At 35.5% G+C, this 24,605-nt stretch overlaps 1 protein-coding gene across 1 annotated transcript in view; it reads left to right on the top strand.

Moving 5' to 3' along the window:
• The window catches only part of LOC114251348 (lachesin), a 66,416-nt gene extending 45,674 nt beyond the window's left edge, over positions 1-20,742 (top strand). The window contains exons 3-9 of the mRNA XM_028185572.2: positions 5,495-5,601; positions 6,130-6,315; positions 7,833-8,025; positions 16,593-16,721; positions 17,661-17,780; positions 18,890-19,060; positions 19,691-20,742. Coding sequence (XP_028041373.2) covers positions 5,495-5,601; positions 6,130-6,315; positions 7,833-8,025; positions 16,593-16,721; positions 17,661-17,780; positions 18,890-19,060; positions 19,691-19,950 — 1,166 coding nt within the window. The 3' untranslated portion in view covers positions 19,951-20,742. The remainder of the gene's footprint in view (positions 1-5,494; positions 5,602-6,129; positions 6,316-7,832; positions 8,026-16,592; positions 16,722-17,660; positions 17,781-18,889; positions 19,061-19,690) is intronic.
• Positions 20,743-24,605: the final 3,863 nt, after the last annotated feature.

The raw sequence follows: 24,605 nt of genomic DNA, 5'->3' as shown, positions 1-24,605 counted from the left end.
AAAATAAGAGTGCGCGTACGTACTGTATAACATAATATTTCGTTAAAAGCGAGATATTATAAAATGTTTTCTTATTTCGATGACGAAATTCGTTAAATAATTCACAAAAGACAGTTCACCCGAAGTCAATAGTAAAACTGACATCCATCTTGGAAATTGCTTTCAAAGCATTTGAGACATGCGCTTCCATGATAAATGGTGGTGTCTCTTTATGAGATAGACATTTAAATGTGCCATGTAACGATTCATCTCGTAACGTGATTTATATTTAAACGTTCGTCACTATTTGTAATACACATTAATTATGCTTTATGGATTAAATAACAACATGAAAACTTAAAAATAATCACAGAATCATTTATTTTCATGATGCTTTAAATAAAAAAATAACGAATATTATACTGCAATAATAAAAAAAGAAAATATTCTTCAAAGTATTGAGAAAGAGACAGGCTTTTTTTTCTAAATGGGTTAGTTCGCTAATCAACAAAGAAATGACTCAATTTTATATAAATGGAAACTTCATAGGTAAAGCATATGAAGTTACCTATTATCATAATCTAATATTGATCTAAATAATTCAATAACTGGCAAAAGAAGAAGAGGACGACCAAAGAGCAGATGGATCGACGAAATAATAGCAGCAACTGGAAAGGAATGGATAAACAAAGCCAAGGATAGGGAAGAGTGGAGTAAGCTGGAGGAGGCCTATACCCGAATGGGTTTCCAATAACAATAACACAAGTTTATAATTAATTTTGTAACTTTTTATTTGATAAGGTGTTTTTTTTTCTCTTTTCTTTGTTTTTGGAAATAAAATGGGCTTATTATTATTAATTCAATAACTAATCAATGTCGATTTAAATGGCAATAATTAAGTTTACATACTAACACGATGCACTTCGAACGGCATTGTCACATTAAAAGTTAAAAAACGGGTTACAAAACGCAGCCTGCGCTCATACCACATTAATAATTTATCAGCCACATGACGGCTGTTTGCTAATAAAGCGTAGATTCGCGCTGGAAATATTAATAAAAGCAGCTTGCAGCCGGAACTCTGGCGGAACCCACCCAATGACAAATGGCCAGTACGAAGTTTCATTTAGTTTTCATTTGAATAAAACAAACAGATCGAAACTCATTGTGTATGAAACGAATTTTAGTTCATTCCCATTTTACTTAATGAATAAACTTGAACAGGAAAAACTGGTTCGTTAGCATTTACCAGCCCCCGTGACCCGAGATAAAGACCAATTTTATATGCTTAAACCAAATTCTAACATCTGACAAGAATCTGAAAAACACCATTTGCATTGGAAAAGGCAGGAACCAAAAATGTGTTCATTCTCAACTTGTGTAACGTTTGTCCGCATTTCAACACATAAATGAAGCTACAAAATATTGCGTTTCTATCTCATTTAGTTATCAACAAGTCTGGTTATGTGTATTATTAGTGCTACTGCTGAACATTACAGTTGTGGGTTTTTTTTTGTATATATTATATGTTTTTTGTATATATTGTTTTTACTGGTGGTAGGACCTCTTGTGAACCCGAGGGGGTAGATACCACCACCCTGCCTATTTCTGCCGTGAAGCAGTAATGCGTTTCGGTTTGAAGGGTAGGGCAGCGGTTGTAACTATACTGAGACCTTAGAACTTATAATCAAGGTGGGTGGCGCATTTACGTTGTAGATGTCTATGGGCCCCAGTAACCACTTAACACCAGGTGGGCTGTGAGCTCGTCCAACCATGTAAGCAACAAAAAAATTTTTTTTTATGTCAAATAATTCATAGTCTATGTTAATGACTACATAAATATTGGATACTTTTTACCATGATAAAGAATATGACCCGGGCAACGGTATAATTATCTGTTAAAAGGACTGAAAGATTGCTTGTTCGAGATTTTACGTACCAACGGATCTATGTAGCTAGTTTAAGGACCAGATAGGAATAGACAGTAGGCAGCGGCTTGGCTCTGCCCCTGGCATTGCTGAAGTCCATGGGCGACGGTAACCACTCACCATCAGGTGGGCCGTATGCTCGTCTGCCTACAAAGGCAATGAAAAAAAAAAGAATAAATTATTTTTCTTTATAAAACTAAGACTTAGAACTCATGTTTTAGGATGGGGGACGAAATTTAAGTTATTGATGTCTTGAGTTCCGGCAGACACTTAACAGGTGGGCCGTAAGCTGAATCAACTAAGACTTTGTACATTTTTTTATTTTTATTGCTTAGATTTAAGATATCACTATAGTTATAACGGCTGCCTTACCCTTCAAACCGAAACGCATTACTGCTTCACGGCAGAAATAGGCAGGGTGATGGTACCTACCCATGCGGACTCGCAAGTGGTCCTACCATTAGTTATGCTACAATCAATGTATTTATTAAATTAAACAGTGATTGAGTTGAAATGTATATATGTAGTTAGTATTTATAAAAATAAAATTTAGCACCACCTACTCCGATTCGGGAAAGTCAAACTCAACAAAAAATTCATTTTTATTACATAAATAAAACAGGAAGTTTCAAGATATAAATCTCCTTTAAGCTGTATGCGATAACGAAGCGAGTGCAAGAAACCGGACGGCTAACCTTAAACCGTAATACAAAAGCAATATCCAGCACTCGTAGTGGCGCTCGCAACAAAAGCAGGATATTTTGTAAACATTTTACTGCGTCCCAGTCTGTGACGATATTGTGGAAGCTGTCGTTGCAAAATGGCAGTTTTTACAGCCCTCCACGAGACCGTTCGGCACGTTACATTCACGACGTATTCGAAACAAGGCGAAAAATACTTCAAAGGGCCTTCATACTTCGTTGGAAGAAATTAAACGATTCGATTTTGTCATCTTTGATCTTGGTTTATAATTAAGACCCACAAAAAAATGTACTCCATTTTGAGTCAACAAAGGCGATGAGGCATTAAAATTAAATGAAAGGGCTAAGCAAAAGCCTGTACAAATAGCGGGTTGAGCAAACAAAACGAAAATCTGGAATAGATTTTCATAGAAATTCAAACCGAATGTATTCAGAGGTTCCTTACTTAACTGATTAACTAGTTTCACCACTAATAAATTAATTTGTTCAGTGTCGATTTGAAATCTGAAACATCTATAGCCTGATGGGTGTCCCTTTTTTTTTTCCTGCCTAAACTGGTAGCCTAGAGAGGCTATTCCAGCGGAACCTTAACTAGTAGGTGAGCTCACGGGGCTCAAACCTGACGACGATGCTAACACTGATCCTAGCAAGAGCAGTGCTTCGCAGAATCTACCACCGGATCGGAAACGCGACCCACTGAGAAGATCCGGCGAGAAACTCAGTGGGCTGTGTCTGAGAATTAATTTACTCGTCGAGCCCTTCGTCGCTAGCGACGGCTTCGACGAGAACGGTTACCGGTGCTTGAAGTACCTAGAAGCACCGTTAGTAGATCGGGAGGATCCGAGATGACGTGTTGGGTGACCCGTACTCCTATCGAGTAATATGGAAATGCCAGGCCCCAAAACTCAATAAAAAAAAAATCATTAATTAGTAACAATAATCAGATTCCGAACGCAGGCGTTAAGGTGGACGGGCAAAAAAGTCTTAACATTCACGAGCTCTTCTATCCGTTTATTACGAAAATAAAATATACAAAGTTAATGCACTCGTGAATATATCGCCCTCATAACCATTAGAACATGGAACAAGAAATTCGTGTTACTCTCACAGACCCTGCACTAGGTCCATAAACATTGCAAATTTTTTTCGGGGCTTGTGTTGCATTTTTACCTTTTTTGTAGTAAAATTTTAAAATGTATAGAGTTTCTTCATTAGATTCACTCATATTGACAGTACGAAAAATAAATAAAAATCACACATTTTGCTAATTTGAATTTGGAATTATCTTCTTTAAAATTTAAACATTTAATGATAACAAAACCAGCCAAATACAAACAGTATGGCCAAAGAGATTTTATTACAAGTTCATACATACTATAATGCGAAAATACTTTTTCGTCAACCTATTATAATGATACAAAGTAAAAGCACTCGTGAATATATCGCCCCAATAACAATTAAAACATGGAACTAGACCGCATCTGATCTGATCTAGTTAGAATCGCATCCAAAGTTATTTACGTTTGTCCACATTTCTGAAGTCAAACTAGAATAAGTTGAGGTGGTTAGTTGACACTTTGTTGCAAGGTCTTCGGAACAAGGTGCAACTGGCGACGGTATCGCGGAAGGGAACTTTGCGGCTGCATCCGTGATAAACCTCGAGTATAGCTCACAAACTAATGGCACCGGAACTGAGTACCGCTGTGAGACTTCGCGTGCACGTTTCTAGTTGAAATATACCAAATACTTTGTAACCCAGTTTAACAGATCTAAATATCACTAGGAGACAATAACAATGGTATAAAATAACATAACAGAGCATTTCTTCGATCGAACCGAATCATTCCTCTTTGGACGTAGGGAAACAAAGAACGAAAGAAGATGTTTTCTTCTTGATATGTAAGGAATAAAAAAGTTCATAAAGCCCGTAGGCCCCACAACGAGGTCTCCGTTGCTTCAGATTAACTCTAATAATTAGAGGTATAAAAGATGAAGTATCCATGTTTTCATCTTTACAAATTATAATTAATTATATTATATACCATGTGTAGGTAGATACGAGATCCTCTTCGAAAATGATTTCTTTAATTTTTTTATGCTAAAAAAATAATATGAAAAACATTGATTTCTTGGATCTACTCGCGTGCCTCTTGTCGTAGGAGGGTGTTATTGTGACTAGAACCTTTCCTGGAATACCAACAATAGCTCTACCAAGTCTGTTTGATCACAATCGGATGAGAGGCTTAGAAACAACATCAAAACAAGCATTTTTTTTAATAGACAGATAAAATCCAATCTGATAACTGAAATTTTTAGTTTTGATAACTACGAGTATTATTCTAAGTAGGATACAAAGTAATTTTTTACTGTAGAAATATAAATGATTGATGGGAAAAACAAAGAAGCGAAATAAGCTATACCGATGCTGGAGAAGTTATAGAAGTAGCTAAAATAAGTCCCTGTCCGTAAAATAAGTGCGTATCATTAGATTATTTCATTAAAGTCTGAAGAATAGACTATTAGACTACTATCAGATAAGATCCCATAACCAAACTTCGTCAATCCTTAACCAATTTTTTTTTTTATAGCTTAGATGGGTAGACTAGCTCACAGCCCACCTGGTGTTAAGTGGTTACTGGAGCCCATAGACATTTACAAAGTAAATGCGCCACTCACCTTCTAAGGTCTTCTTCTAAGGTCTCAAAGTATAGTTACAACGGCTGCTCCACCCTTCCAACCAAAACGCATTACTGCTTCACGGCAGAAATAAGCAGGGCGGTGGTACCTACCCACGCGGACTCACAAGAGGTCCTACCACCAAATTACTACAAGCAATTGTTAAATTATCTTGAACGTACAAATAACTCACGTCTTATTTTTATTTAGGCGGTGTGGAGTTTCCAGAGTTTGGGCAGCCGATCACCAACCTAACGGTGCCATTAGGACGCGATGCAACCTTCGAGTGCATTGTAGTCAACCTTGGTAATTTTCGGGTACGTTATTTATTATTTATTTATTTACGTTACTCAATATTCTTCCAAGCCCAAGTTTAAACTTCGCACAAATACTTCAGTCTTACAAAACTGAGATCAAATTTTTATATCAATAGTACAGCGTTAATTGCGCTAGAAAGAATTTTAAAAAATAGCAAGCCTCTTGACTTTCACACCGAGCGATTCTCGGTATTCTCTAACTAAAGAGATCGTTACCGAGACTTTTCTAGATTTTATATTTTGTGAACATATAATACAATATGAAAGTAGCCGATAGCAATTCCACCCCCGCGTCTCCTCGAGAATGCTTAACCCACGCATCAGTTGATTTTGATTCTTATAATATATTGCCTGCAGTATAAAAACACAATTGAAAAAATTAGTTCACAAGATGGCTGGAATTATCAACACTATCAAGAAATGTCTAAAACGGTACACGTCTTATATTATACTATCATGGACCTACATATACAGGGTGTGCTAAATTCTGTAAACAATAAACCTATAACTTACCTTTTTGTGCTAAAGGTGGGGTGGGTAAAAGCGGATACAAAAGCAATTCAAGCCATACACGAGCACGTGATCACACACAATCCTCGAATCTCCGTGTCACACAGTGACCACTCGACTTGGTATCTCCATATTAAAAACGTCCAAGAAGAAGATCGGGGACAGTACATGTGCCAGATCAATACGGACCCCATGAAAAGTCAAGTAAGTTAAACTTTCAAGCATATAATGATTTTAGTTTATCTTTGATCTATTTTTGAGTTGTTGTGAAAAGTATGCAGATTTCTAGATCTTGCTAAATCTGAGGAATACTACAATACCGTTTCATCATCTGTCCATAGTAGTAATACCATTATATTCGGATCTAACACAATACAATTATCAAAATTCTAACAAAATATTAAAAAGTAAAATAATAAAACATATTGCGGTTATCTATTACGCAGCGAGAGAGTTAGACAGAAAAAAAAAGTGTTCATGTCTGTAAGCCGTCATAAGAAATTATAAATATTTCCATAAGAGCAATTCCAAAAATAATAATAATCACTGTTAATTGTTAATATTCTCCAGCTACTATTGACTAATTTATCCATTCTCCTGTCCACAAAAATGGCGATGTACTTCTGAATCTAATCTTGGTATCTATACTAATATTATAAAGAGGAAAGATTTGTTTGTTTGTTTGTTTCGAATAGGCTCCGAAACTACTGGACCGATTTGAAAAATTATTTTTCCATTAGAAGCCGACATTGTCCCTGATGAACATAGGCTACTTTTTTTAATTTTTTTTTGTTTCATTTGTGTTTTAATGTTTCCGAAGCGAAGCGAGGGCGGGTCGCTAGTTTAGGATAAACGAGTTCCCATTGATCTTATAAAAACTATTTGAAGTGAATTACGTACACAATTTCGATGCTTCAAATGTGTATATCAACGAAAATGGCATGTTAATTCGGTGATATCGTAACAATCAATTAATGATTGTAACATACGATGTGTTACCACAAGCGGAATTTATCGCCGAATTCGAGTGATGTTGCAATACCAATACAATTAATTGTTTAATGGTTGAGTTTTTTTTTTTCGAATAACCGAGCCTATTTCGTGTTAATTAAATTATGATTGTATGAAAAGGTAACGGAATAACGTTAAAATATTTTTCTTATTTGACAGAAGTTTAAGTAAGTCGAGTTCATGAACCTTGCTCATATTAAATACTTACTGCCCACATATAAGCCCATAACGTTCCGCCTTTATGTCGCTTTTCAATTTGCGTCTCGTGCGTCTTGAAGATTTTCTTAAAAGGAAAACTTTAGTTATTTAATGCCAGCAAAAGCGAAACAGTGGCCCGTTCGTAATATGATAATATTAAAGTGTATTTACTGTACTTCTACATCAAACAAGAATTTGTTGAAAACTTGGCTACAAGATAAGATGTAAATAAAACCAGAACCAACAACTCCACTGCGCTCTTCGCCAAAGCGTCCGATCCCCTCCGTGGTCAGATTCCGAATGAGGTAAGGGGGTTACAATACAACCAGAACAGACCCAAGACCCATTGTTTTAAAAGATTACCTATGTCATTCATGAATGGGATTTCAAATTAGATTTTTTTTGTCATTGAAATAAAATAATCTTTTAAAATGGACTATATACACATGTACTGAATGATCTGACTTAAAAGTTAAAGCAATAACTAGACATAATTCAATTATTTCTTGTAGATGGGCTTCCTAGACGTAGTAATTCCTCCTGACTTTATACCTGAAGAAACGTCAGGGGACACCATGGTGCCCGAGGGAGGTACTGCAAGGGTGTCCTGCAAAGCACGAGGTGTTCCGCCTCCACGGGTGATGTGGAAAAGAGAGGACGGACAGGAAATCGTTGTGCGGGACCAGACTGGAGCAAAAACTAAAGGTAAATTTTATATATTGAACACTTCCAGAAATACAAAAAAATAAAACATATTCCGTTTGAACTGGTGCTCGATCGATTTTTGTCATTTGTCTGATAGTCTGTATTTTCATTTATCTATCCATCCATCACTTGGGACTTCGATCGTATGTAACTAGTAAAATATAAAAAGCCAAGGGGACGACGAAATAACATAGCCAACTCAATAAATACTAGAAAATGGAGAATAACAATCATAGATACAGTTTCGGTGAATATCCAATAAATATAAGTCAGTTAGGCATTCTATTGTAGACAAAATAGAAATAAATTTCATTTTTAAGCTTTTTATAGTTTGCTAATCAGTAATTATTAATCCAGAGATATTAAGATTTAGAAAAACACAAAATAATAATATATAGAACCCCTTAGGTATACTGAAATTGAAATCAAATCAGTCATTGCAATATGAAATTTTATGATACACGATTCTCAACTTTACATTAAGGATAGTGAGCGGATACAAAGCTTATTTTGAATCGCGGCTAGGTAGTTTTTTAAAGTACGCTGCACTAAGTTAATGATCAGATGAACTCAGAACGATTTGACGATACTCGGATACTGCAGTAGAAAATATGTAGTTTCCAAAAAACAGGCTTGAATAGCTATCCAAACTAACAATTATTTTAATATTTTTTTATCCTATTGACACTGGTTAGGTTATTAATGTAGAATAGAGATCGCAGCGCATAAAATAAAAGTTACACTGTTCCATAATCTTCTGTTATAATAATAATTAAAAATTAATTAACACTTTTATTACGCCTTGAGCATTTTTTAACCGTCTTCGCCATCTTCCCTTTCTCTGTCATTCTGCCTGTCATTATCTTCTCCCTTTCTTTCCGTTTTCTCTCACTCACATCTTAACGCTCCGTTTCACACTCTTTTCTTAGGATCCATTCTTACCAACCTTACATAATTAGAGCGAAATTATACAATTTTATTTTTACTATATTAAATTGTAATAGGGCATTGATGCTTGTGCAATTTTTGGAACGAAGTTCCTTATGGGACGATGCGGAGGGGTACCCTAACCGGGAAAAAACGTCCGTAACGTAAGATTGTTATTAGTAATGCACATAGTGTACGACTTAACTTTGTAATAACGTACAAATTACTAATGCACACAGTGTACGACTTAACTTTGCAATAACGTACAAAAAATAACATATTTTTTATCATTCATTGACCACGACCTCAGAGCGTTCGTTTGCGCAATACACTAACTCTTATGCAAACAACTGTTAATGAAGTGTACCACAATAAGTTCGCACGTTGCCGAATGACCGTCGGTTGTTGCGAAACCTCCAGTTTTATTTTCTGTATACCACGAATAGAACTTAAAATTAATATTTTTATAATAAGGAACTTCCTTCCTATTCGAGGTCCCACGACACTACACATCTTTTATTTTAATTAATCGGACATATTGAGTCGATTAAAATGATTTTCAAAAATTCTGTTACAAACATACTTATATTATTATGTATATGAAATAAAAGAAGTCGTCGTGGCCTAAAGGATAAGACGTCCGGTGCATTCGTATGTGGCGATGCACCGATGTTCGAATCCCGCAGGCGGGTACCAATTTTTCTAATGAAATACGTACTCAACAAATGTTCACGATTGACTTCCACGGTGAAGGAATAACATCGTGTAATAAAAACCTAACCCGCAAAATTATAATTTGCGTAATCACTGGTGGTAGGACCTCTCGGGAGTCCGCACGGGTAGGTATCACCACCCCGCCTATTTCCGCCGTGAAGCAGTCATGCGTTTCGGTTCGAAGGGTGGGGTAGCCGTTGTAACTATACTGAGACCTTAAACTTATATCTCAAGGTGGGTGGCGCATTTACGTTGTAGATGTCTATGGGCTCCAGTAACCACTTAACACCAGGTGGGCTGTGAGCTCTTCCATCCATCTAAGCAATAAAAAAAAATAAAAAAAAAAGATAAAGAGAAACGTATGTATTCTGTAAGTTAATTTTGTTACGTTTATATAAACAATAGGAATATATATCTTCGGAAGCTGTCCCCCCGATTCTCAGTAAAACGTCATTTCAAATATTTAGCCGGTCATAAATATGCCAATGATAGATATAGATATGATATGATCTCAGTAACAAGGGTTGACGTGTCAACTTTGACGTTGCTCAATTACATTAATGTTGCTTCTGTTTTCATTACAATCTGTTTGTAAATAAAATAATCTACTATTATTAGGTTAATATAATTTAAAAAGAAAATAAAGCAAGACCTGTTGCATCTATTTAAATGTTATGTTTGAAAACATATAATTGCTTTTATTATAATGTTAATAATCCCTAAAAATGTTTAAGTAAAAAAAAAACTAAAACAATTCGGAGATACTATGATATCAATAAATATTTTTAAAGGTGTGTCTCTTTTCTGAAATACGAATGTTAATTTTGTATACCAGTTGTCCAGATACACGGAAAATTTATGAAAAGTTCACAACAGAAATAAGCAATATGCTGATTAGCGTATCTGCAATCAATTTTGATCCGTATTTTCAATTGGTCATCATCCCCCGTGCAGTATATATGTTTGAATATGTATACTGGTGGTAGGACCTCTTGTGACCCCGCACGGATAGGTACCACCGCCCTACTTATTTCTGCCGTGAAGCAGTAATGCATTTCAGTTTGAAGGGTGGGGCAGCCGTTGTGACTATACTGAGACCTTAGAACTTATATCTCAAGGTGTGTGGCGCATTTACGTTGTAGATGTCTATGGGCTCCAGTAACCACTTAACACCAGTTGGGCTGTGAGCTCGTCTACACATCTAAGCAATAAAAAAAAATATTTTTATCCGTAATTATAGTGGTTATTAAACTTTATGGCCTGGTTTCTAATTAGAAATTGAATTTACCTAAGTTGAAAACCTTATCTTCTTTTCACAAAATTTCTGATCCCTTACTCTTCGGAACTAAGATATTACTGTGTTATAATAATTAAAAAAGCAAAACGTACGCTTTAGACACACAGGCGGACACAAATTTAAGACAGATTTTATCGAAAGACCTAAAATCTCGGGTAGTTTAATTTCGTTTATTATTAGAGCTTCGCTACTGGGGTATTGTTTCACAAATTACCGCCGTAGAAAGGCAATAGGACTCCGCCCGAACGACCAAATAACACGGCAGTAAAATCAACATTCGGACACGCTACTCCGACAAGTGATTGACTGCTTGTGATCTACAGAAGATGTATCGATGTGTATGGAATATGTAATTTGGAATCAAAATACGACAATAACATTACTACACCAACATATTTCATCAAATCTATTCGGAGCAGAACGATACTTATTGAGTTTTAATTTTAAATTAAAAGCACAGATCTCACAAATCATTAAGGTTTAAATAAGTTCCTTTTTTTATGATTGAAAGATTACTGGTGGCCTGGAGGCCTTTCCAGTTTCACCAGGACATGTGGGCGAGCAAAGGCTCAGCCAGGAGGGGTGGCAGTAGAGTTCCGTAGTTAGGAAGATGTATCAGGCAAATTGTAAGCCAATTATAATTTAACATTTTACTGTAGTTGAATTCTAACAATTTGTAACGGATATTACACCATATCTCAATTAACATATTTATGATCTGTATCAACAAAAATATTTACAACTTTTCACAATTTTCGAATACTCTAACCTTTATTAAACAATTTACTTCAACAAAAATCTCTATTAGCAATCTCCATATTAAAAGCAAAGAATACCCCATACGTCTAAATATCATTTAAATCACTATATTCTTTAATTCCATTCACTATACTAAAGAGGTTATTAAAAAAAAAGATGTGTGGTGTCGTGGGACACCGGATAGGAACGAAGTTCCTTATTAGAAAAAAAAGAATTTTAAGTTCTATTCGAGGTTTCGCAACAACTCACGGTCATTTGGTAACGTGCGTACTTATTGTGGTACACTTCATTCACGGTTGTTTGCATAAGAGTCAGTGTATTGCGCAAACGAAGGCTCTGAGATCGTGGTCAATGAATGATAAAAAAATATGTTATTTTTTATACGTTATTACAAAGTTAAGTCGTACACTGTGTGCATTACTAATAAAAATCTTACGTTACGGACGGTTTTTTCACGGTCAGGGTACCCCATCGACCCATAAGGAACTTCGTTCCAAAAACAAATTATGAACCCCCTAAAGTACATAAACATAACATAAGATACACAAGCTGGAATTTAAAAAGGACTTATTAAAAAAAAAACTAATAATGATAAATTAAGAGAACGAATTCAACTGCCACCCACCTACTTACATAACGAATGAATCCGAATTTTTTCAGCGCACGAAGATAAAACTCTAGAACTAATTAAAAACGAAGGCGAAAAAATGTCTTATTTATTTGAATAACGCAAGTACGGGGCATTGTTATTCTGAATATGTATAATACGGGAGTCGGTGTGACCGCATTTGTGGTGGCACAATGAACCGCGCAGAGACTATCCTCGGGATGAGTTTCGCGTCCAGTATTGTTTAAAGTTTGTCGTAATTAGTACAGTTCCGCACTGAATAGACTCCCAACGACTTATTACACGGAATGTTGAAACCTTTTAATTGCTTATTGAAAATATTTTACTGTTTTCGTGCTGGATTAATTTTAAAAATAAAAACGAACTGTTTGATTTAAAACGCCTTTTCAAACGAATTTATCAATATTTCTATGAATATTCAATCAAGAATAAAAGCAGTGAGATTAATGATTGATACACGATGCTGGGTAACATGCTGCACCGTGTTTTTTTCTTTACTGGCTACGATTAATTATACAATTTAATAAAAGTCTTCGTGTCCTAGACAAAGATTCCCGGGATATTCATAACGAGTGTACGCGCTTGAGCTTAAGCCTTGCGAGCGGGTACTATTTTTCTTACTAAACTATACTTAAAATACATTCATGAATGACTTTTAGATTATATTGTAAATGAAACCCCCAAAGCTTATAAATTTGCCGAAGCATGAATTGCAGCCCGTATTTGGAGTTTCCATGGTTAGGTACCGACAACTATCATACCTATTCCTGTCGCGAAGAAATCAATTCTTGCCGGAACGAGAAACCAATTCGTTTGGTTTAACTGCTATACAACTGGGACTCTTATCGTATATCTCAAGACGGCATAAATTTTGTTGCACGTCTATACACTTCGTTAATCTTTTAAAGCCAAGTAGGCTATGAATGTGTTTACGCATCAATTTAATATATATTACGCATATCAGGTATTTTTTTTTAATGCTTAGGTGTGTGGACGTGGTTACTGGAGCCCATAGACATCCACAACGTAAATGCGCCATCCACCTTGAGGTATAAGTTCTAAGGTCTCAAGTATAGTTACATTTGCCTATGGAATTGCCGCTTAATATAGGTAGAGAAAGTAAAAGTTTTTTTTTTAATCTATTTTATTTCAATCAATCAAAACAGAAACAGAAAAGAAAAGAAAAAGTAGAGGTGTACGGGAGCCAACATACTCTTAATTTTGTACTGCCTCTCGGTACTGAAGTTTTTTGCTGCCAAGAAGCAGTATAAACTTTGAAAGTAGAAGTAGAAAAAAGTAAAAGTCTGTGAGCACAGAATCTGGCGAGTACGGTGTGTCATGCAAAATATCCAACCCTAGGTCTTGTAGCTAAGAGATCGTCTATTGTGCCGTATGAAGTATAGCGCTGTCGTGTAGGAGTATTGAGGACGAGCAATCGCAAACTCTAGTACTCCTCTCCGCTACATCATTGCGTCCAGTGTTTCACAGTATACATCTGTAGTAATTTTAGCGACATTTTGGTGAGGGGATGTGATTAATTATACCGGCACTAGACCACCAAACAGTGACCATGTTGTTTGAGAGGTAAGTTTTCACTTGGGGCATTGCCTAATTGCAGAACTAAGTTCCGAACCAGGGTCTAACCAACGTGATGATCACTTCGATTATTAAAAAGAATTTGTTTTCTAGCGCAAATGACAATACGATTCAAAATCCCTTCGTTTCTGTGTCTGTAAAGCACCGTGAGGCTTACCATGCGTTCGTCGGGCTGGGGATCGTAATATGTGCGGCACCCACTTATCAAGTTTGTTACCTTGCTAATTTGACGCAAATGGACCATTATTGTTTTGGTGCTAACTTTAGAAGCTATTTCTAACTCAACGGTAGCCTGAGTATCAGCTTTCACTATCGCCTTTAATTCGTCGTTGATTATTTTAGGTTTCGTGAGACAACAGGGTTAATTTTTAGATTAAAATTTCCATACGACACGAAGCTATTCAAATCAATAACGAGTGATGCGTTCTTTCGTAGTATCCGTACACATAATGAATTTTGTGAGCCGTTTAAGCGGCATAACTACCGCGATGGATATTTCATAATTACTCGTATTTTTATAGTGTCCATATTGTTTTTAAAAAGATACAAATGTAGTGAAAACAAAACACTAATCAATAAAGAAATGTCTGAATTTTAAAATATAATTATTTATATTAAAAATAAAATTCTTTTGACAATATAATTTATTACCAGATATAGACAAATTACGTGTCAAATGGCCACTATCATAAGTCGACAACTTCATAGCTATTATTTACAGTAACTTACATAATATCAGTACCCTTGCGATAAGATCACGTTTGATTCAGTCAGCTACTATCAATGCTAAAACAAAATAAGATTTAATTAGGTCTATATGTTGCCGCCAACTATCAACAGATAGACATTGTTTACAACAGACATTTTTCTCAAAGAAATATATCGTATTTATTTCTGGCTATTTTAAAAAACTTCAATCTTCTGTTTTTTTACTTAATAGATATACACATGTGATGCTCACACTATGGAATCATTTGTCATAACCACTAACGGGTATGTAATTTGACATCTCCATTAGGAATCCCGAAATGTAATTAATGCATAAATGTCATTTAAATTCGTTACAGCTCTTTAGTGTCTCTTTCGTGTTTAGTTCACTTTTAATACATTTTCGAAATCCTAGAGCTTACATGATAAGCTCACAACTTACGTACATACATTGATATTAGTAATTCAGGGCATGGGGAATATAAAGGGCCCAGTCCATCCCTACTACTAAAACAATTTTTAAAGGACTAACTGATAAATTTAGTTTATAACTTATAAACTAACAACAATTTATCTAACAATTTAATTAACAACCAACAATAGCATAGCCTTTGTCACTTTGAATGATGCAAGAATTCTAACAATACCCCATACACCCATCTGTTAGGGCATTTAAAATGTACGATGGAATAAAGAATACAATACATATTCTGCACAAGCGCATACATACCCTTAAAACATTTCACTCCTTTTTTCGCAGTCGTGTATACCAAAAAATTTAATAATCTAACAGACGAAATGAAATATATGAATATGAATACACAAAATTAAATAGAAACCTTTATCAGAAATAGAAAAGAATGGAAGAATTCAACCAAAAGTAGCGTTGGTGGAAAATTAAAATTTAAAAATAAATTAATTGATGCCACTCAGTAAAATCTTTGTGTATTTGCTTACTAATTTTATATTGAATAGCAAAATCCACATTGGGTACTCCCACCTTAAGCTGTGTGGGTAGCGCTTACCCACCACAAATAATTAATGAAACCTATTACAATAATTTTATTATATTTCAATTTCTTGTTTGACGCAAGAAATTTAAGTGCTGTTCAGCAAGTAATGAACTCTCAATGTGACTGTATGTTTCATTGAATAATTCTTTCAGATCAAGGTAAACTAGACTTGCAGTTTTCATACTTTGACGCTACCCTAATACTTTTTAGTAAGCAAAAGTGGATCACGCCCAAGAATAATTGTTAATATCAATTTTTATTTTAATAATCTGTTTGGTAATGGGTATTGTAAGCACGGGTGAGTAGATATCACTATTGTGCCTGTTTCTACGGCAAAGCAATATTTCTTTATTTTTCTACCTATTCGCTGGTAGCCTAAGAGTCTAAGATACTCCAGCTACGCCCGGATGGGTGGACGAGCTCACGGCCCACCTGATGTTAAGTGGTTATCGGAGCCCATAGATATTTACAACGTAAATGCCGCCACCCACCTTGAGACATGAGTTCTAAAGTCTCACTTTTAACTACGGCTGACCCGACCTTCAAACCGAAATGCATTACTGCTTCACGGCAGAAATAAGCAGGGTAGTGGTACCTACCCGTGCGGATTCGCAAGACGTCCTACCACCAGTAATTACGCAAATTATATTTTTTGCGGGTTTGATCGTGAACATTTGTTAAGTAAGTATTTCATTGGAAAAATTGGTACCTGCCGGCGAGATTCGAACACCGGTGCACCGCTACATACGAATGCACCGGGCGTCTTATCCTTTAGGCTACGACGACTTCAAACGGGTCTAGACAGTGTCGGATAATCACCCAGTACCAGGTTACCTATGAGCTTATCTGTCTATTTACCGAAATAAAAGAATACCATAAAAACAGTTTGAATATAAGGAAAATAGTTTCGAATATTTATTTGCAGTACTGACGTATCAAGGCGAAGTGTTGAAGCTGACGAAGATATCACGCTCTGAAATGGGCACGTATTTATGTATAGCGGGTAATGGAGTGCCGCCCACAGTCAGTAAGAGGATCCACGTCAGTGTACATTGTAAGTCTATCACATATCCTCAAACATTTTACGTCCGGTCCTTACACTTTAGGAATATTATTATAATATAAAAAAGCATTATAGTTGAGCTTGTAAAACGAATAAAAAAATCCGTCAAATATTACTTGAAATTTAAGACTAGAGTGTTAAGTTTTTATTGCTTTTATTTCAATCGAACACATAGTGAAATGCTGTATTTTGTGAATAAATTAAATAATTTATTCGTGTGCCTTCCAAATAGTATTTTTGGGTTTTATTAAAATTATCCGATTAGTAGTCACTCTTATTTAAATTTGAAAAGAAAACTCAAAACCATCGAGATTAAGTACATAATATCTCGATGCTCAAAACAATGTTTTTACTTTACACATAATAATATGCAAACACCGTATTTACGTTTAACTATATTTTAATTTTCGAAAATAATAACGAAAGTAAGCCAAAAAAGTTTATTTACCAATTTAATACTACGAATTCTAAGAAAACTTGTATATATAACTTTAACCTGCCATTAATAACAAATATGTTCTTTTCTTTTGAATTTGGACTGTCTCAAGGCTTCACGCAAAACAAAGAAATAATTTTATTTACATTATTTTCGTGATGCTAAAAGAAACTATATAGTAATGATTTGTAAATAACTAACTTTAAAAAAAACAGTTTAAATAAGACAGCGGCTTGGCTCTGCCCCTGGCATTGCTTTAGTCCATGGGCGACGGTAACTACTCACCATTAGGTGGGCCGTATGCTCGTCTGCCTACAGGGGCAATAAAAAAAATACAATTCTTATTTATCAAATCTTGTTTACCAACCGTACCAATTATTCCAAAAGGTTGTTGTTTCTTAATAATTCGAATGATTCTACTACGGTTGATTTATTTAAATTAACACATCCGGTAAACTATAAATTTACCGAATCAGTAATTTACGATTTCTCAGTTCATCCTGTTATACAAGTACCAAATCAGCTGGTCGGTGCGCCGCTCGGTACTGACGTCACGCTTGAATGCTACGTCGAGTCCTCCCCGAAGTCAATCAATTACTGGGTCAAAGATCCCGGTAAGTTCCAGGAATATCCTTTTGAGTGCCACTTAGAACTAAAATTGTTTCGTACGTGGCAAAATTCAGCAAAAATTTAGGAAGGCTGATTTTGAGAGCCATGATCAATCAAAAACTCTCATCCTTTTTATTGCTTGGATGGTAACCACTCACTTTGAGACATGAGGTCTAAGTCTCAATTGCTTAGTCCTAGCTGTACCAACTACTGGCAGAAATAAGCAGAGTGATAGATAGTACTCACCCTTACGGGCTCAAAATCTTCTTCTTCTTCTATCTCAAAAAAAACTACTTTTGCGGTTTAATATATACCGGTTCCGATCAGCTTATTGAAAACAAACGTAAAATTCTAGTAACATTTTTATTTAGGAAAAATAGACGGTAGTCAGAACAATATTCAAATCACACTGAAGAACATATTGATCGTCAGTGACTACGAAAACTGAAAAGTATTCGAAGCGTCAGAAATAATAAAATAACAATATTTTAAGAAAATGCAAGATTAAACCGTAAAAGTAATTTTAATTATGTCTACGACTCGTGAAAATCGAATAATATACTCGTTTAATATTTGAGTGTTAAAATGATTTCTCAATACGTATATATAAATGAATATGATGCCCATCACAGACATCTCCGCCCCTCCTGTTTTACTGGTGGTAGGACCTCTTGTGAGTCCGCACGGGTAGGTACCACCGCCCCTCCTGTTTCTGCCGTGAAGCAGTAATGCGTTTCGGTTTGAAGGGTGGGGCAGCCGTTGTAACTATACTGAGACTTTAGAACTTATATCTCAAGGTGTGCGGCGCATTTACGTTGTAGATGTCTATGGGCTCCAGTAACCACTTAACACCAGGTGGGCTGTGAGCTCGTCCACAAATCTAAGCAATAAAAAAAAAGAATACTTTTATTTATTAATTAAGTACAAAGCTAATAGTAATTAAGACCATCGTGTACAATCAACAATGAGAAAAAGAACCAAAAAACATAACGCCCGTAAAACTCTTATACATCTGCCCTAAGTTTTTACATTTTTCATAAAACTTTAACGCGGAAAGATGAAATTCTAATATTGAATTCGAAGTGAGTGTTTCGAGTAATAAATTTTTCCGCAGGTGAGCTGATAATACCGTCTGAACACCACGAGATGTCTGTACGTCAGAAGTCCATGTTCGAAGCCGAAATGAGAATGACGATAAAAAATATACGACGCGAAGACTTGGGAAGCTACATTTGTGTCGCGAAAAACTCGCTCGGCGATGTCGAGAGCAAAATAAGGTTATATGGTGAGAGAGATTTTGTCATATTTTTTCATGTATATGTGTTAGAAAATTACGAAGTTTCTGCACGCAAACAATCTCATTAAATTTACAAGAGGCTTTTTTTCCTTTCCATAAAAGTTTTATTAGATGAGCTATCGGTGTGCTAATGGTCGGCTATGCATCTTCATAATAAATCACTCCTTTCTGTCATAAATTATGACGACAACTTGTTTTTACCGCGAAAATAAGTATTAAAATTAAAAATCTATTGTTTCAAAACATGAATCTCCTGATTGCTATTCAGCTAAAGACTAAAGAATACTAACTTAATATATATTTTTTTTTATAAATATTTACTAACAATCACGCCACGTTAACTAGTCCCGTGCTAAGTTCGTAAAGAACTTGTGTTACAAGTACCAGATAACGGAAATAAATATAATATTTTTATTATACACATACATATATTTAATATACACCCATAACCCTGGAAAGACATTTATATTTATCATACAATTATCTTCCCTTGGCGGGATTCGAACCCGCGACCCCCTTGTGTAGTGACCATGTCACTTACCACTACACCAGACGGCCGTTTTAATATTAGCATTGATCTGAGAGCTAACCACTCAAATTTAATTAACAATTCCATAGAAATACCAGGGAATGATAGACATTCGTACCATTACCCTGAGGTTCGGGTACCGACCGAGGACGACTACGGCACCGACAGCTATGACGATATGGAAGTCGAGGACAACGACAGCACTAAAACGAATAGGGTACCAGACCACGCCAATAAATGGTACGCTAATGACGGAAAGGTAATCGTTTCACAGTCCAACGATGCGTTCAAACCAACACCGTCATTCCTGACAATCATAACGATCTTCCTACTTCACAATCCAGTATAATCGATGTTAATTTAGTAAACAAAACGAAACTTTTTTTTATTCTGTAGATAGCATAGGGAAATTAACCGATAATAACAGTCCCCTGTATCAAACTATGTAATTATGTTTGATTGGCATTATTTTGTCCACTGTTGAATGATACTTGCTATTCGTTTTACCAGACAATTACATAAATACAGACAGCATGTAACGTGATAATAATTAGTGTTTAAATTGTATAAAGTTTATATCTATAGGACAAATATGTAAACCATTGTATTATTATATAATTATAAAGCTATTTGTTTCGCGACCGATCAGTGAATAAATACATTTAGATATGTGAGATTTTGACAAGCTGTTATTAACGAATATGGCGTGTATATCGCATATGTACTGATTTAATAATTGTTAAATAAAATAAGCGTAAAATATTATGGTATAGTAAAAATTAAAAACAAATATGTTTCACGTGGAATACAAAATAATATATTAAATTTTGAAACATAATAAGATTACACTCGATGCATTTCAATAGCTTTAACTTCATTTGCATTTTTAGCGGGTTTTCTGAAACTTTAAATTACAGCCAGTTTTAAAATAATTTCATCACTAATATTCATTTGACGAGTCAGTGCACTCGCTCTGCATTAAATACGTGCACAAGTAATATACCAGTTAAAAGATGCAAATGGAGTTTATGTCGGCGTATATATTGTAGAGAGCTGTTGTACTGAATTTTTTTTTTCCAAAAATGTACTTTAAATCCAGGTCGTTATAAAAAAAAGTATTAATAAAATTAACAACACGTCACGATGCCTCTTAATTTCATCCAGCACCATTGTTTCGCGGAGACTTTAATGCCTAATTGAATATTTCACTGCTCGTTCTATGCTAATATTACGAGGGGTGATAAATGGTAATGCCCTTTTCTTCGCCGTATTCAATTCTCGATGTCTTATAACGGCCTTATTACCTGTCCGGAACGGCAGTAATTTAATATTGTTTTAATAGAATATGTTCCATTTTGTCAGGCCTTCATCGGTCGCTCCTTGCAATCCCATTGCGGGTGGGTTACTTTGTCTGAAAAAAGAAACTTCCTGAGCAAATCATCTAGATTTTTCGTCACTTTAAGCAATATTCTTTGAAAACATTTTTGTTCTGGCTCAGAAGTAATAAAAATTTAGAGACACACCCCATGGACAACATAAGTAGAATAAGTGGTAATCTCGTAAAATAAGCTTGGTACTTAAAGTAGCACAATGATAAGCTCTCGATTAAATATTTCCACGCATAGTGAAATACATACAGAATACAATATTTCGAACCGTGACAATTAGTTCAATTAATTCGTCTACTGACGAATGCATCGATTTTCACTGTTCAATTAAGTCATAATTCAATTACGACTGCACCAAAATATATCGTATTGAAACTACTGATTCAGTTGTCACTTAACATTGGGAGCATCAAACGATAACCCATAAAGGGAACCTTTGATAACTCGAGGGTATCATTCTCCCTTATTTTGCGAAATGAAGACGGAAATAGGTCGTTGAGAGGTTAACCCAACCAAACACATCTTATAAAAAAGGGTTCGAACTAAGTTTTCTGTCCCGCAATCTTTCTTACTAAGACCGAGACCCATCGAGTGGCGCGGCCTTTTGTCTTTCAATCTCGTCATAGACTTACAACTTAACAGGTAAGTTGAAGTAAGTATGTATTCAGTACTTAAAAAAGAACTAAGGTCTATTCCATTGAATAATCATTAACTCAGTTATTTCAGTTATTTAGTTTCACATTCGAGTTAATTAATGTTGTAAATGTTTAAAAACAATGCTCTATCGACATTCAGGGTTTGAATATATAAAAAATACCTAACAATGTTAATTTTATCATGTCATAGAGATAACAGCAGACTAAACCAAATAGGCGTCTAAACATTATTTCATCTGCGTGCTGATTTGGAATTCAGAAAAAAATAATCGAATTTTCCGAATACAATTCCCAACCGTGTCTAATATGTTCCGCTAAATTAATACATAATTTTGAAATATACGAAGCATTCCTTCGGGTATGAAACTGATATATCTCGTCAAACAAGGAACAGGTGTTTATTATAAATGTACGAGACCCACAAAACGTCTCCGGATCATTGTGACAAACATCACATTTGCTAAGGACTTCAGGTTCAAACCTAAACAGAATAATGGTCGTTATTATTCATGTCAACCTTCTATCATATTATGTATAATATGTTTTGTTTAAACAAAATATAATACGTAAAGCACAGAAATTCGAGAAATGTATAGAATATGCCTCTATTTAACATTACTTATTAGGGATATACAGTAATATACACATATTTATGTGGGATTGTAGGGCAAAATGTATTTTTTATATCAAAATACCATTCGTAAAATCGCAATCTCAATCGATGACTGACATTAACATTCTTTTTCTTTTAAAGCGAATCGAGTGTGCCAGTGTGAACTAACTAAAAAATACCAATCTTTGAATATACGAGTATGTATGTCCCATGTTCGATGAATTGGTTTACGTTGCTTTCATTGAAGGGCACGTTTTATTCGCTGATAATTCCGATATAGATTTTTTCCAACTGTGCTGTAATCGCTAACCGCTAACTCGCTAATTCGCACTTCTATTATTATCTCGACTGGAAACTTCATAATAATTAGAAGTGGATGGATAATATAATAAAGGCGTAGTCGGGCCTATTTCTGCCGCGAACCATGACACGCATTCCGTGTCGACGCATAGGACAACCGTTATACAATACAATTGTACGTAACAACGTAAGGTAAGACTTACGTTATGATGTCTATGGTATCCGGAAATCATTTTACATCAGATAGGCTGTAAAATTGTTAGAAAAAATATGTGTATAGCTCTCTATAAAGAGGAAACTATTCATTGCCCTTAATTGAGTTAGCGGCTTAAGCTTTGCAACATTAAACTTACAATCTTCTAACTGATAGGTATCACGTCTTTTCCGGCACTAGTGCGTAGCAGTCATCTCTTCTAGTTAGCTAGATCGTACAGCCGCCGTGTAGAATTTCAACGACATGTCTCCAAATGTGAGTTCAGATTATGATGTATACCGGCACCGGCAGCAACCGGTGGGCTGTGATCTCGACTACCCATCGCGTACAAGGAACATTATTGCAATCTCACTCTTAAGGGATGCGTGATGGCCTTGTGACAGAAACCATCTATGGCATTAATTAAGTCAACATTATATTCGTTTGTTTGTACTAAAAACCACATATTCTTAGTTAAAATACACACCGAAACAATTTCTCGCCTATTCAAGGATTCCGTGTCAATTATTTTTATACGAAACACTTTTATGGTATTCCCCTTTTAGGGTTGCTGCAGAATATGTTGTAGCATTCACGTGATTTTATATTTATGGCACTACGAAACAGCGTCAAATTGACACGTGCCGACAGAATTAGAAGTGATTACATAGACGTTCGTTCGCAACTTTCTTATCGAATACAAAAATAAGATTCTTATAATTAGTAGCTGGTATACATTCATATTACTGAAATAGTTATCAATTTAAATGGGTTCTATTACGGTGGGCGCGTTATAAAATACTCTGCTAGAATGAGTCAAGCCATACAACATCAACGCACAGTGGTCACTGATAAACTGATACGCTTAAAAAATATGCAGAGGAAACTAGGGTAAGGGATTTCACAATTTTCGTTTACCTCATCAAACCGAGAAAAAGTTAGCTCTTGCGCCCAAGCATTTCTTGAAATAAGCTGCCTACTCCAGTATTAGGGGTAAAGCTGACATTACCCTTAAAGATGGCCCACACTACTTTAGATCAAAAGGGCCTTGAACATACCTACCTTCTAGCCAATAATATATAATACCATTCTAGTCCAGGGATAACACGTCTAGTTAGTATATTACTCAATTTTCAATCAAACACTCAACAAGAACAATGACGACAAAGGTATATTTATCGTTGGTTCACCCACTTGAGGTTCAAGGATAACTAGTTGATCTCAAATGGGTGTTTGTATGGGTTTTCTGACGAAACTACAACCTATTGTAGTAGTCTTTGTTAAAAGTTTCCAGAAAGTTCCAATTGTTTGAGAAATACCGATATCGTGTTTCCATAAAACTTTCCTTTTAAATTTCAAATTCTATACGCGAGTTCTAAGAAGCATAAAGTAGGTTTTACTTTTTCAAAAATAGCTCTGGCACAGATTTGTGAAAATTTTGATGTTTTCTCAACCTCCAAACTGTAATAGCTAAATTAGTAATATTAGTATTAAAAATAATAGTAATTGATAAATTATTAAAAGAAATATTACGTTAAATGGTCGTATAATCACCATTAGAAGTTATTGCAGTCTCTAAAACACTAACCGTTCTTTATTTCGATACTTTTTTTTTTATTGCTTGGGTTATGTGGACCGGCGTCGTTGGTCATCGACTATCGCCTCGACGACCCGTCGGTCGGGCGTCCTCAGGGTGGCGCAGCGTGTCTGGTTGTAGTATTGACCGCGGGAACCCCCCTACTCTGACCGGGTTCTGACCCTGGATGGAGAACGGACGTCGGGTGTAAGAATGCAGGGGAGTCGTTTAGTGCGGTAGGGCCCTAAAACTCCTAGGGGAACGCGATCTGTTCCCAA

This window comes from Bombyx mandarina, chromosome 05 (genome assembly GCF_030267445.1).
Source record: "Bombyx mandarina strain Sakado chromosome 05, ASM3026744v2".
Taxonomy (NCBI): Eukaryota; Metazoa; Arthropoda; class Insecta; order Lepidoptera; family Bombycidae; genus Bombyx; species Bombyx mandarina.
The sequence above is the reverse complement of the archived record's forward strand: the minus strand, read 5'-3'. Positions and strand labels throughout refer to the sequence as shown.